The 14,124-nt window shown below is 46.5% G+C and overlaps 1 protein-coding gene across 1 annotated transcript in view; it reads left to right on the top strand.

Annotated features, from left to right (window-relative positions):
- Positions 1-6,276: 6,276 nt before the first annotated feature.
- The window catches only part of ADCY5 (adenylate cyclase 5), a 358,907-nt gene continuing 351,059 nt past the window's right edge, over positions 6,277-14,124 (top strand). The window contains exon 1 of the mRNA XM_043504850.1: positions 6,277-8,915. Within this exon, the coding sequence (XP_043360785.1) occupies positions 7,935-8,915 (981 nt within the window). The 5' untranslated portion in view covers positions 6,277-7,934. The remainder of the gene's footprint in view (positions 8,916-14,124) is intronic.

The raw sequence follows: 14,124 nt of genomic DNA, 5'->3' as shown, positions 1-14,124 counted from the left end.
CTTACCAACATCTGCTTCCACATGGAATCAGATGTTAAGTTCACTGAGAGACTACAGGTCATATCCAAAGTGTCTAGAGAGGAGAGTATACCTGCCATTCCCTGCATTCTCAAGAGATTAATTACACACCTGTTCTGCTCTCCAGACTCAGCTACCCAGTCTTCCCTCTGAACCTGAGGCACAGACTGTTCACTTACAGAATCAGCATGGAGACATTCCTCCCTCAACAACCTTGTCTCCCCAACAAGCTGGCCAAACACAGCCACCTGGTTATAGGACTGTTCAACTTTCTTAACAGCTTTCACTCCATCTGAGACCTTCTCAAAGCTATCCACACTGAATCTTTCAACAGAAAAGTCAGTGGATCCATTCACAGCAGAAAATTTCTGGCTGTTAGGAACTGAAACTTTCTTGATTAATGCTCAGATAAATTTGTTAGTCTCTAAGGTGCCACATGTACTCCTTTTCCTTTTTCTTGATTAAATCACTTTCACACCCTTCAGTTGCAGTAAACTGCTTGCAAAGACTACCATGAGGATTCCTTTCCCTTGGGGAAAAAAAGAAAAGGAGTACTTGTGTCACCTTAGAGACTAACAAATTTATTTGAGCATAAGCTTTCGTAAGCTACAGCTCACTTCATAGGATGCATTCGGTGGAAAATACAGTGGGGAGATTTATATATACACACACAGAGAACATGAAACAATGGGTTTTATCATACACACTGCAAGGAGAGTGATCACTTACGATGAGCTATTACCAGCAGGAAGGGGGGGGAGGAGGAGAAAAACCTTTTGTGGTGATAATCAAGGTGGGCCATTTCCAGCAGTTAACAAGAATGTCTGAGGAACAGTGGGGGGTGGGGTGGGGTGAGAAATAACATGGGGAAATAGTTTTACTTTATGTAATGACCTATCCACTCCGAGTCTCTATTCAAGCCTAAGTTAATTATATCCAGTTTTCAAATTAATTCCAATTCAGCAGTCTCTCATTGGAGTCTGTTTTTGAAGTTTTTTTGTTGAAGGATAGCCACTCTCAGGTCTGTAATCGAGTGACCGGAGAGATTGAATTGTTCTCCGACTGGTTTTTGAATGTTATAATTTCTAAGCAACAATTCACCCTTCACAGAAATTCTGCCCTTACCCTTTTCACTTAGGGCTTGCTCTAAAGGAACATTTTCGTTTAGCAACAACAGACTCTTTCTGGGTCTCACTTACATCCAGAATCACCTCTGGCCATCAGGCGGATTCCTACACAAGCCCCTTTCAGGCAAACTTATAGACTTCCTAGATAAAAGGCTAGAAGCATTCTCCTTCCCTTTGCCACACACAAGTTCAGGAATCTTTTCCTTCTTTTTACAAGTTTCCACACCATCAGTAGGTAACACAATCAAATCACCTTTATGCTCTCCTTGTGCCCTGGCTAGGATATCATCCTGATTAGACAGAGTTGCTAGACCCTTTCCCAACAACACACTAGCAACAGGCAAAATACAAGCACCAGAATTGTCTGGTCTCTGGGATTTTGCTAGGACACTAAATGGATGCAACCTAGTTACAGTGCCATTCTCCCGAGCAGACACAAACTTAGGACTATTCCCTTCCTGGGCTTTAGTTGAATCCAGAACCAACTCTGAGACAACTGCACTATTCTCAACCATCACAGGCTGAAAGGCTCCTTTGTCTGTGGAGCAGACAGAAGAAGAGCCAGACACTTTCTCCTTTACCAGACACACAGCTTGGGATCTCATTTCCCTTGTCCCAGCACACAGGGCTGTACACAGACATCTGTTTGGAGACTGGGGTAGCTCCCTCCATAGGCAAGTCAATACCCCTGACAGACACAGGCACATTTCCTTCACTGTCACACTTCACACAGTAACAGGTAAGGTACAGGGACACTCATCTTCCACTATCCTTGCCTTCCCACACTGCTGACTAGACAAAGCCATCAGCTCACAAGGCTGCCTAGGCTCATTACCAGGCACGTTGCCCCTCCCCACAGATAAACTGCTGTTCTTCTCACTACACTCAGCTACTTCCAGCAAATCAGTTACCCTTTTCAGGTTCACTTTTACAAGCTGTACTAGCCAACAATCAAAAATCTACCCTTTCCTTCCTCAATTAGGGCTTCCACCTGACCATCCACTTTAATCTGCTCCTGAGAAACATTTTCCTGACCAATGAGTTCTTTCTGCTCTTCATCTAATTCCAGATTCATTTCTGAGACATTAGACAGAGAGCAGAAAGAACTCATTGGTCAGGAAAACGTTTCTCAGGAGCAGATTAAAGTGGATTTGTTAGTCTCTAAGGTGCCACAAGTACTCCTTTGCTTTTTGCGAATACGGATGAACACGGCTGCTACTCTTACACCGTACATTCAGTCACTCCAAAGCCTTTCCCCTCCAAAGAGGGGCACTAGTCTACCGTCACCTAAAGTGGAACACCCACAGGGACACTCCTTGAAGAAGAGAAGGTTACTCACCTTGTGCAGTAACTGATGTTCTTCGAGACGGTTGTTCCTGGGGGTGCCCAACTACACCGGCCCCCCAGCTTCGGAGTTTCTCTTCGATCCTCCGAGGCAGAGAAGGAACTGGGGGGCGGTTGGCTGCATGTGCTGGGTAGCCGCTCGGAACAGCACGAGGTGGGTGCCGCGTGTGTGCAGCAACCAGGGCACTGCTACTGCAAATCTCCGACTAGAAGCGCAGGGGCGCATACACACCTAAAGTGGAGCACCCACAGGGACGACCATCTCGAAGAACCTCAGTTACTGCAGAAGGTGAGTAACCTCTTCCTGTGAGGTTACTCACAGTCTTCCGGTGGAGAATGACTCGGCAAAACCTCAGAGGAATACATAGAAGCCCATAGAAATACATGGGACTTCCAGTAGGGAAGAATGTCCTAGGACCATCTAGAATGTCCTAGAACCCAAGACGGTGGGCTAACCCTAATTAACATATGCTAATATCTGACAGCTGATTGGCTGAGCCAACGAATAAATGATAATGAGCTGAGCCTGGGTGAGCAACCAGTATATAAGGGCGACAACCAACAGGCTGTAGTAGTAGTAGTGGAATCAGGACCTTGAAGAAGAGCAGAAGCTGGAAGACTCTTAGGAAGAAGCTACCCGGAAAGCAACAGCAGCAATAGAACCTGGCAAAGAAGCAGCTACCTGAGCAGCAGCAACCACAGAATTCCAAGGTGGCCCCAAGCAGGCTTCCGAAAAGTATGTGCCACCAGAGGACAACGTTTACGTCAGTGACAGCCAGTGGCAGCTAATGACAACTGGCGGCAGCAGCAGACCGCGCTCCCTAATATTTTGACAGAACAGAAGGACCACAGACGAATCAGAGGGATATTTAACTGGAAGAGGTGTAAGTCTAATTTATTTTTTTAAAACCCTTTTATTCACAGAATGTATGGGTTTTGTCAGTCAGTAAAGCTGGGTGCCTGTGGTCTGAGTGAGATCTTCCCCCTACCCATCTAATGATTGCCTGATCGCTTATTAAATGTTATAGTGTTGTTAAGTGAATTGTTAGATATATTATAGAAAGTCTGAGTATTGATGTATGCCAAAGTATTAAATGCATAATATATGGTTAGTTATCATATAATATGGTTATATTATGTTAGAGTATTAAACAAATGTCTGTCATTCATTTGCAGCTTTTAACTGTAATTGTTATATGCTATAGAGCAGGGGTGGGCAAACAATGGCCTGGATCCAGCCCGCAAGCTGTTTTAAGCTGGCCCGCGAGTTCCCACTGAGGAGCCATGTTGGGGGCCGCACCATGCGGCTCGGCCCCGCTCCATGAGTAGGAGCTGGAGAAGGGACATGCCACTGCTTCCAGGAGCCGCTTGAGGTAAGTGCCGCTCGGAGCCTGCACCTCGAGACTCTCTCCATGCCCCAACCTCCATCCCAGCCCTGATCCCCTCCCACTCTCCAAACCCCTCAATCCCAGCATGGAGCACCCTCCTTCACCCCAAACCTCTCATCCCCCCCACCCCGCCCCAGAGCCCACACTCCCAGCCGGAACCTGCACCAGCCGATTCCTCAATGAACCCCCAACCAGAGCCCTCACCCCCTCTCACGCCCCAACTTTGTGAGCATTCATGGCCCACCATACAATTTCTATTACCCGATGTGGCCCTCAGGCCAAAACGTTTGCCCACCCCGTTATAGACTATTTTTAAGTAACTTATTTTCATTTATTTTATCTCTATATTCTTTTTTTAAATACATATTTGTGTGTTTTTGAAAAATTACTGCTTGTGTGCCTATTCTTGATCAGAGGGCTGTATCTGTGCCCTTTCAAGGAGCAGCAAGACTAGCTTGCTCTGGGAGCCCTCTGCATATCAGAGACAAGAAGCCTGGAAATTCCTTTAGAGTGGATGCACCATACCAACACCAGCCCTCTGCAGGGGTCGGAAAAAGGGAAAGCTGGCTCCCCCATTATAGTCTTACTCTTTATGGGAGAAGGAGGAGAAATGTATGCTGCTCCCCACACTGTGATGCTGCCCTTGCAAGGGGGAGGAGGGTCAAAGCAGAGACACCCACCCACCAGAGCCCCGGACCGGAGCAGAGGGGGGAACCCAGTGCCAGGGGGTGGCAGCCTCATGAGGGAGGGAGCTATCTAAAGTCAGGGGAATGGGGGTGGGGTGAGGTCAGTGCTGGAGACTTGCCATGGCCAGCAGAGTAAAGTTGCCGACCACAGGGGCCCACCACGGCCCCTGTTGTCACCCTACGCCTATGCCTTCCTGAGCACGGAGCAGGCAACAGCCCGCTGCGCCCGCACACAGCAGGAGGCTTATGCCATGGCCACCCCCCAGTTCCCTCTCCCCTGACAGGCCCCAAGACAGCTATGCTTGCTTCAGCCACCAGTGACTGAACAACAACTGTGCCACTCCCCAACCCTCCTGAAGCCATGCTGCTGCCCCCACCCCAGCTTTGCCACCCCACAACCGCCTCCCCCAAACAAACCCCCACAGCCTATGCCCCTCACAGCCATACCACAGTGCCGACAGCTCTCCCCGGCTGGTGCACCCCACCTTCAGAGATGCACCAAGACTGATTGACCATAGCTGAGCTTTTACTTAATGGGCAATGGGATGGATCACTGGGCGATTTCCTGTTCTGTTCTTTCCCTCTCGGGCGCCTGGCATTGGCCACTGTCAGGAGACAGGACACAGGGCTAGATGGACCTTTGGTCTGACCCAGTATGGCCGTTTTTAAGAAAAGGAAAAAAAAGTGGCACAAGCCAACCGGAGCTGCGGGTACTTTCCGTTGGGGTACTGAAAACGCTCCCCGACCGAGACAGGCCCGGAGTTAAGTGCCGGTAGGGGCGGGAATGATGTGAACCACGGATCGCTGGGAGGGGGCGCCAAAAAAAAAAGCAAAAAGAAAAGGAGTACTTGTGGCACCTTAGAGACTAACACATTTATTGGAGCATAAGCTTTCGTGAGCTACAGCTCACTTCATCGGATGCATCTGTCAACTTCATGAAAAAACTCGGTTTTTTCCACCAAATGCATCCGATGAAGTGAGCTGTAGCTCACGAAAGCTTATGCTCTAATAAATTTGTTAGTCTCTAAGGTGCCACCAGTCCTCCTTTTCTTTTTGCGAATACAGACTAACACGGCTGCTACTCTGAAGAAAAAAAAAAAAAAAAAGGCGGGAGGAGTTGCAGACCAGGCAAATCAGGCTGCTGCGCTGCAGCAGTTCTGCAACTCCTCCCGCCCCCAGTGATCAAAACCACCCCCCCCTTAACACCCAAACCAACCCACACCCCCCCTGCCTAGTGCCGCCATCCTGTCCCAGCCACGTGGGGAGTAGGCAGCCAGCCAACCGCCCAGCAAGCGCACACACGAAACCAGCTCTCCCACGCAAACCACAAACCAACTAACACCCCCCCCCCCACACACACACCTAGTGCCACAGTCCTGTCCCAGCCACGTGGGGAGCAGGCAGGCAGCAAGCGCGCGCGCACAAAACACCCCCCCCCCCGCGCCCGCCCTAGGCAGCAGCCGCAGCCGTGTGAAGCGCGCCAGCGGAGCCGGCCCTTAGCGCGCGCAGAGACGCTTGGGGTCGCTGGGAAGGGGCGAAGGAGTTAAAGAATTTACATCGCAGATTCCAGCGGCGGCCGCGGTCTCCGCCCCCACAGCCAAACGGGGCCATCGATTGGCAGAGAAGCCAACGCCGCTGGTCAGGTAGCGGAGCCCGTCCAATCGGAGCAGGCAGCCGCTGCGACAGCACCAATCCGCCGGCGCTACGGGCGGAGGCAGGCCGGGCTGAAGTTTGGTTGAATGGGGGAGTACAAAGACGAGTTTGAAAGGTGCGGATGGCATGTCTCTCGCTGCGGCGCGGGTGAGCGCGGAGCAGGGGAGAGATGCAGCTGGCGGTGCCCGGGGAAGCCAGCGCTTCCGAGCAGCGTCTCCTGTAAAGTGCCAGCCTCCTCTCCGAGAAAGAGCAACTGGGCAGCTCAGCAACGAGCTAGATTTTTGCATTGCAGAGAAAAAGAAACCACTCTGCTGCTGGTTTTTTTTTTTTTTTAAATCGTTTTTATTTATTTATTTATTTATTTATTTATTTTATTTTTTTTTTTTTTTGCCGTGGAAGGGTGAGGACCTGCACCTTAGGCTGACTGCATTGATCCGAAGCAAAAGCCAGGTCAGCAGCAGACGGAGGAGGATGTGTGAATGAATTGCCAGGTCCCCTTCGATCCTGCTTTGCAGAGAAGGCTGCATTGCCCCTGGAAGACAAGACCATCGCTAGTTCTTCTGGCTCATTTGGTGTGTCTGCTGCGGAGATAGCGCATCGTCCCGCAGCGGGAGCCGCTGGATAAAACCTACCCCCAAGCGTTCTGCTGGCTGGGAAATAGCCCTGTGAGCTAGCGGATGGCTCTGTCTCTCTTAAGGAGTCGATTGATTTGGTTCTCCCCCCGGACACTAATGCTGAGTCTGCTAAAAGGGAAAGCTCAGCGTATGTCCCCTTTGTAAAGGATGCATCCACTATCCAGACTATTATTGTACTGAGAACCTAAAAAAAAAAAAACCCAAAAAACAAAAAAAAAAACCCAAGCTCCCCATCTGCTGCAGCGCTCTGCGCTGGGGCGAGGAGGGATTTTGACAATCTCTAGGACGATTTCTTTTTCTATGCGACTAACCGCCAAAGACTAGTCCCAGCACCGCCGTCCCTCTGCCCTTTGTAGTTTGGTTCTGAATCCTTTCAGATGATCAACAAATCGTGGTTTGTCCAGGCGCTAACCCCAGGAGGGAGTTATCACTGATGCTCTTCTGCCTTTCACGCAGCTGCCAGTGCAGAAATATGCTGGCTCTTCAGCACGCTTCTTGTAAGGTACCTTGGAGTGGGAGCCTTTGCTTCTTGTGCCGGGATAATTGTTTTGGTCCAAGAGAGGATTTGCAGTTTTACAATGCTAATAAAACTGAGTAATCTGGGGCTGTGATTCTGGTTTGTGGTGGGAGTTCAGGTGATTTTTCCTCTCTCCTTCCCCAGCCCCCTTTGTATGAAAACTCTGTATAATTATTTAAAGGAATGACCAGTTCCCTAGAGACTTGGGAGAGGAAATGACAGATGGGGAGAACCCTTTAGGAAGCTGCTGCTGGAATTCCAGCTATTTATGAGGCACTTGTAGCAGGCTCCAGGAGACCCCAGGTTGTAGAGGAGAGGGTGATTGTTCACCAAATTGGCTGTGCTCTCCTGACAACTATCGGGAATCTTGTATCGCTGACAGCCTGAGACTTTTGTGTGAGCCAGGACTTTGCCAAAGAGGGAAGGATCTGCAGTTTTCGCTCCCCTTGCATTGTTCCCCTGACGCTTGGAGAAAGATGCTTGGAAGTTCAGGTCCCTCCTGGCTGTGAGTGGACTTTTTTTTCTTTGTGGCTTGTCCCCTTTTCCAACACTCTTTGCTGCAGGGCATGTCCCGGCCCAACAGTGTGAGCCCCCCGGGCTTTGGAGCCCCTGCACCTCGGGGAGGCGCCGAGCAGCATCGATCGGCCTGGGGGGAAGCAGAGTCCAGGGCCAATGGCTATTCCTACCCACCTGCCCCAAACAGATCATCGAGCAAGAAGCCTTCTTGCATGGCGAGCAGGTGGAGGAGTGAGGAAGACTACGAGCCTCAGCCCAACAGGAACCACGGGGAGAGCATTTGCAGGATGTTGAGTTTTAGATCCAAATCGGCCTGGCAGGAGCATGGCGAAGATAGTCGCCGCCACCAGCGCAGAGGGAATCCCACTTTTACAACCAGCCCTCGGCACTTTGGGGAGCTGGGTGAGGTGCGGCCCCGGTCCGTGGAGCTGGGCCTGGAGGAGAAGCGGATCAAGGCCAAGCTTGAGGAGCTGGAGGAGGAGGAAAGGGACTCCCAGGTGGCCTTCTCCAGGGGCAGCTGCTGCGGCAGCCTGTTGCAGATCTTCAGGTCCAAGAAGTTCCGGTCGGAGAAGCTGGAGCGCCTCTACCAGCGCTACTTCTTCCGGCTCAACCAGAGCAGCCTCACCATGCTGATGGCCGTGCTGGTGTTGGTGTGCCTGGTCATGCTGATCTTCCACGCCGTGTATGGTCACTACAAGGTGTCCTATGTGGTGGTGCTCTCGCTGGCCATCCTGCTGGTGGTGGTGTTGTGCGTGCTGTGCAACCGAAACGACTTCCACCAGGACCACATGTGGCTGGTGTGCTACTCGGTCATCCTGGCCATCGTGGCCGTGCAGGTGGTGGGGGTGCTGCTGGTCTGGCCCAGGAGCGCCTCCGAGGGCATCTGGTGGACTGTCTTCTTCATCTACAGCATCTACACGCTGCTGCCAGTCAGGATGAGGGCTGCAGTCATCAGCGGGGTGGTCCTGTCAGCAATCCACCTGGCCATCTCCCTGAAAACCAGTGCAGAGGACAAGTTCCTGTTAAAGCAGGTGAGGCAAGCTCTGGCTCTAAGGTCTGGTGGCTTTAGATGTCAAAAGGAGTCTGGGCTTCAGTTGAGTTTTGTGGATCTGTTTGGTAGCTGGTTCTGGACACTGGTTTGTGTGATACTAGGTGGGGTTTGCCCTGGATGCTGACTAGTCTAATCATGCTCTCCTCCCTGTTGCTTTTCAATAACTGTTTTAACCTTTTTCTTCCTCTTTTAACTTTTTAAATCTGATTTACTAGATTGAAGTAAGTGGCGTTTTAGCACAGAATGATCTTGACTAGCCCTGTGGAAAGAGCCTTTCTGTTTTATTTAATGTCAACAGACCATCTGTGGAATGGTACCTGTGCTTGGTGCTGTGTGACTAAAAATGGTGTGGGAAAAATCTTGGTGGTCTTATGGGGAGAGAATTGTGCTTGCCTGTAATTCTGTAAAATATCAACAAAATGTACAACCTGGTTTCAGGGATGCGTGTTCCTTAATTCATGTAAGTCAATGACCTAAAGAGAGGGGTTTGCTCTCTGAAATGTACAGCAAATACCTAGAGGGTAAGGGGTAAAAATAGATTCCATATGTTGCCAGCAATAACTGTGTGTGTTTGTTTTTAAAACAACCTTGCATTTTAAACTCTTATCTGTAGCTGTGGTAGAATGTTAACTACTAGTGAGTCAGCTAACTGAAACAATAAGACTCATAGAATGTGTCAGTGTGCAGTGTTTTTAAATTACCATATCTGTTTAGACAACAGTAATACAAGGATCCTCTTTTCCTTTCCAAGCGGAACAAACGATATGGGGGGGGGAGGGTTCTTAAGTTTAACAGACACATTGACAATTGAAAACTATCATTGTTTATCACTAAAAAGTTCTGAAAATCATTTTCATTCTGCAGTGCATTGCAATCCCTCTTATAATAGGGGTTTTGAGCAGGGATGTGTATATTAACTAAGAATTGATAATTAAATAAAAATCAGGTATTGGTTGCTTATAGTCTTCTCTTTTCCAGCACTATATATTATGCTGCACTTTGTTGAGGCTGACCAAGAATTATTACTTTTGACATCTTCCAGTATCCACCTTATCATGAGTTTTCTAGAGAGAGACTTCTTCTGGGGCCTGAATTTAGTCAAGGAAAACCTAATGGGATGTGCTAGTGGTGCTCTGTACAAATCCAAAATATCACACAAAATGCATTTTGTCCATAAAATAGAAACTAGGTAAGAAGTTTAAACTGTACATAGTGTATATTTATGTATTTAGAGCAGGACTTCCCTAATTATTACTCTAATCTACAAGCATGACAACTACTAATTGGTAGTTTGTTTTTTGTTTTTTTCCATAGGTAAGGTTCACTAACACACTCAAATATTCCTTGTTAGGGCCCTAATCCTGCAAGGACTTGTGCACACACTTAATTTTACAAACTGTGAGTATTCCCATGTAAATCAGACATGCTTCAAATTATGCACCATGAGTAGTCTCATTGAAAGTTTTTAGGCCCTCATCCTGCAAAGGCTTAACATCAAAGTGCTGTAGTGAGATTTCCTCTGAAACCTTACAAAATAAATTATTAATAATACTTACAGTGTTGCATTTTCAAATTGCTGTTGAATGCATTAAATCTCATAACTAACAGTGAGGAAACTGAGTCACAGAGGTGAAGGTTACAGCGTTTGGAAGAGCTGGGATGATAGTTCAGGCTCCCAGCCACTTTCTGTAACCACTAGACTGCCTGCCTTCTTTCTATTGCAGCACACTTACTTATTGGTAAAATGTGAAGAATTATCCCAAATAAAACTGCGCTTGTCAAAAATAATAATGTACTGCAATAGCTCTACTCTTCAGGAGTGACTCTAGCCATTTTGATTTTTGTCATGTTCCCCTCTCCCCGCCTCAAACCTGCTGGCCAATCAGCAGAGGGGGGAAAAAAAACCAAAAACCAAGTAGTACAGCACCTTCAGGAAGTTGGCACCCTTCTTGCCCACCCTAGAACCTGCCCTGGTACTCTTTGGTAATTCACAAATTTCTGCATCAACAATTGATCTCCCAATTATTCTAATGTGAGGTTCTGCAGTAGTTAAACTACTTTCAAAAATTAGTTCTCTGTGTGATCTTCTTGTGGGGTTTGTTTTGTTTAATCCAGATATTGGGCCAGATCCTGAGCTGGTGTAAATTGTCCTAGTTCTATTGAAGTCAGTGAAGCTATTCTCTGTTCTACGAGCTGAGGATCTGGCTTGCTGTGTATTTGTTTACATATATTAAAATCTTATCTGAAAGTATATTGCCTCTCAACTATTACCAGGCCTTTCTGACAGAGGCTGTTGCATATTGCCATGGAAATCTCATTTTTGTTAAACTCTGCCCCACTGAGGCATATAAGCCCTCCTTCTCTATTTCTCTTTTTCTTAAAGCCAAGATGGGCAGAGGTGGAGGAAAGCCAGAAAAATCAAATGGCTTTTCCACCCTTTTTAGTCCACTATTATTGGTCATGATGTGACTGTTGAATTGGTTAGTAATTGAACTCATGGCCATCACACCAACTGGTCCTTCAGCCATGTTTCTTATTCAAAGACTATTTAGAACTTTCATCTCTCTCCCTTTGTGATACTTTGACCGTGATATTACAGCTACTTTCTTCCCTTCCTCTTTGGTTTGTGGGTTTGGTTATTTGTCCTTATTTTCTCCTGATTGTATCAAAGCTGGACAAAACAGGTACTGGTGCAAAAATTGCAGATTATCATAATAAACGGAATCCTGACTAACTCTGTTCTCACCTTCTGGGATAGGGGAATGGGAAGGAGAGGGCAGGATTGGACATGGCCACAGCACGCTGCCCTCCTGCTAGGGTCTGTGTCCCATGGAAAGTAGGGTGTAAATTAGAACAGCCCTGTGACTGTTGTGATACTGGAAGCTAAGCTTGCCCCTGCCCTTTAATGTCCTTGGAATATAGGGAGCACGAAAGTGTCTGAACCCTTTGCACACACTCTCCCCCTTCATGCTTTTCCTGTGTTCAGTGCAGGATGTACTGAGAATCATGGCTATTGTGATTCCTACTTTTTAGAGCTGTGCTGCTCTTAAACATTTTCTGGGAATCTAAAACTTTTGAAAGCAGCCACTGAATTAGGTCCTCCAACCTGAGGTGCCTTGCACCTGATTTTTGGGTGCGTTGAGTGCTGGGCAGTTCTAACTGTGGTCAACAAGAGCTGCAGGTACTCTGCACCTCTGTAGATTAGATCAGGCACCCAAAACTTAAGTAGAGGTCACTTGTAGAAATTTTGGCCGCCTTTATCACCTGGTCAACTCTTCTTGACTGGGAGTGAGGGAAGAAAGGAAATGTGAATGTTTATCATGACTGACTAGTCCCAGTTCAGGACTGCACTAAGTAAAAAGAAACAAACTAGTATACGAGAGCATATTTCACATACAAAGTGCTCTGTGGAAGCAAAATATATTCCATGCATAATACTTCAGTCAAACTACAAATCTTAATTACTTGTACACCTGCAACTAGTTAAAATTTACACATTTTTAAACTTGTTTAAAACAAAAACCTTTATTTTCCCATTTTATCCTTGAGTTATTTTGAGAACATTTGACTTATAAATGTGATTCAGTGTACATACTGTATATCTTGTCTAGTGCTGAAATTTCCATGAGGCAGTGATACACTTCCGAACTATGAATAAATTAACTCCAGAATTAACATATAAAGACTTTTATGGTAACAAGATAGTCTAATACTTTCTCATTTGAAAAGAAACCTGCTATTCTCACTTAATTATTTTACATACGTGGTAAAACTGATATTTTGGTTTATCTATATTACAGTAGACCCTCAAATGTGCAAGTACTGCATAGACACATAGGAAGACCACATTGTTTACCATGTAAAGCTGTAACATTGAAAACAACTTATATATATATAACTTCATGTATGCAAGTCGCCCCCTTGACCTTAGTGGGGCTATTTGAGTGTATAAAGTTAAGATCAAGCCTGCGTCTACAGGATCAGGTGTTGAAAATCCAATTTATGCCAACGGGCAGTCTTTCAGTAGACTTTATTGGCCTTTGGAAAAAGAGAACCAAGAGTTGGGGATAGGGATGCAACATAACAGGCATTAACTAACCGTTAATTTAGGTTTAGGCTTTGTTTTACTGCCCAAACCTGTACCGTCACATTTATTTCTAAGATGCCTGGCTCAATAACATAGTTGAGGAAAGGCGCTTGTAGTTCATTAAATATTTCAGGGCATGTGAGGTCGTCCAGTTACAATGTATCAGAATAATAGATGACTAGGAAAGTTGTCTTGCATAAATAACCTTGCGGAAAGTGGAACTGAAATTACAGTGCTCTTTTAAAGCAACATTTATTGTTAACCTTTCTCAAAAGAGTTCTAATAGCACTGTTCACAAAAAGTTGCACCATCATTTGGCTCTCTTTTATAGCACTCTCTGATCCAAGCCTCCCACAGCTAGACTCCTAGCTGTTCAGCCCGATCACAAACACCTCTGTTATAACAATACTGCTCTAATGATCCCTATGCCTGACTTCAGAGAACTGGGAATGTGTTGACCTTTCTCTCTATAGATTTGTATTAATGATACATTTTTGCTCTTCAGCTGAATGTTGGACCCTCACAAGAATGTAATATTCCATTCTCACATTTCTGTGTGGGTGTAGGTATACATACTTTTCTGTTTTCCTAAAGTAGGCTGTTATTTTTAGCAAAGTTGGAGCAGCTCTTGCTCCGATTAGAACATCAGCTTATGTTACGAATAGCTCTTTAGTATCTCATCAAGATGCTTCTTATTGAATGTGATCTAATCAATGTTCAGTTAGTAGCAGTAGCACAGTCCACACCAGGAGAAATTACTATCTCTGTACTACGTCTAGCTTGCAATAGCACACAAGATATCTAGGTCATGACTGATTTTTTTGAGACTGACAGATTATCAGAAATGTGCCACTGCAGAGTTGATGTGATATTTTTGTTGTTTGTTTTCAAATAGGAATTTGGGATTGTCTTTTGTTCGTAAGCAGGGATAGACTTGCTACCTGAAATGTAAAGCCCCATGTGTGACCTCTACAAGCTTGCTGATTTTTGTGCTTTCTCTGTTACTTATTGGAAGTAGGGTTGGAGGCAAATCTAAATAACACTAATATGGGACACACTCATGCACATTGGGGCCAGATTCCACCGCCTGTAGTTATGTTGA

Source organism: Dermochelys coriacea, chromosome 11 (genome assembly GCF_009764565.3).
Source record: "Dermochelys coriacea isolate rDerCor1 chromosome 11, rDerCor1.pri.v4, whole genome shotgun sequence".
In the NCBI taxonomy this organism is placed as follows: domain Eukaryota; kingdom Metazoa; phylum Chordata; order Testudines; family Dermochelyidae; genus Dermochelys; species Dermochelys coriacea.
The sequence above is the reverse complement of the archived record's forward strand: the minus strand, read 5'-3'. Positions and strand labels throughout refer to the sequence as shown.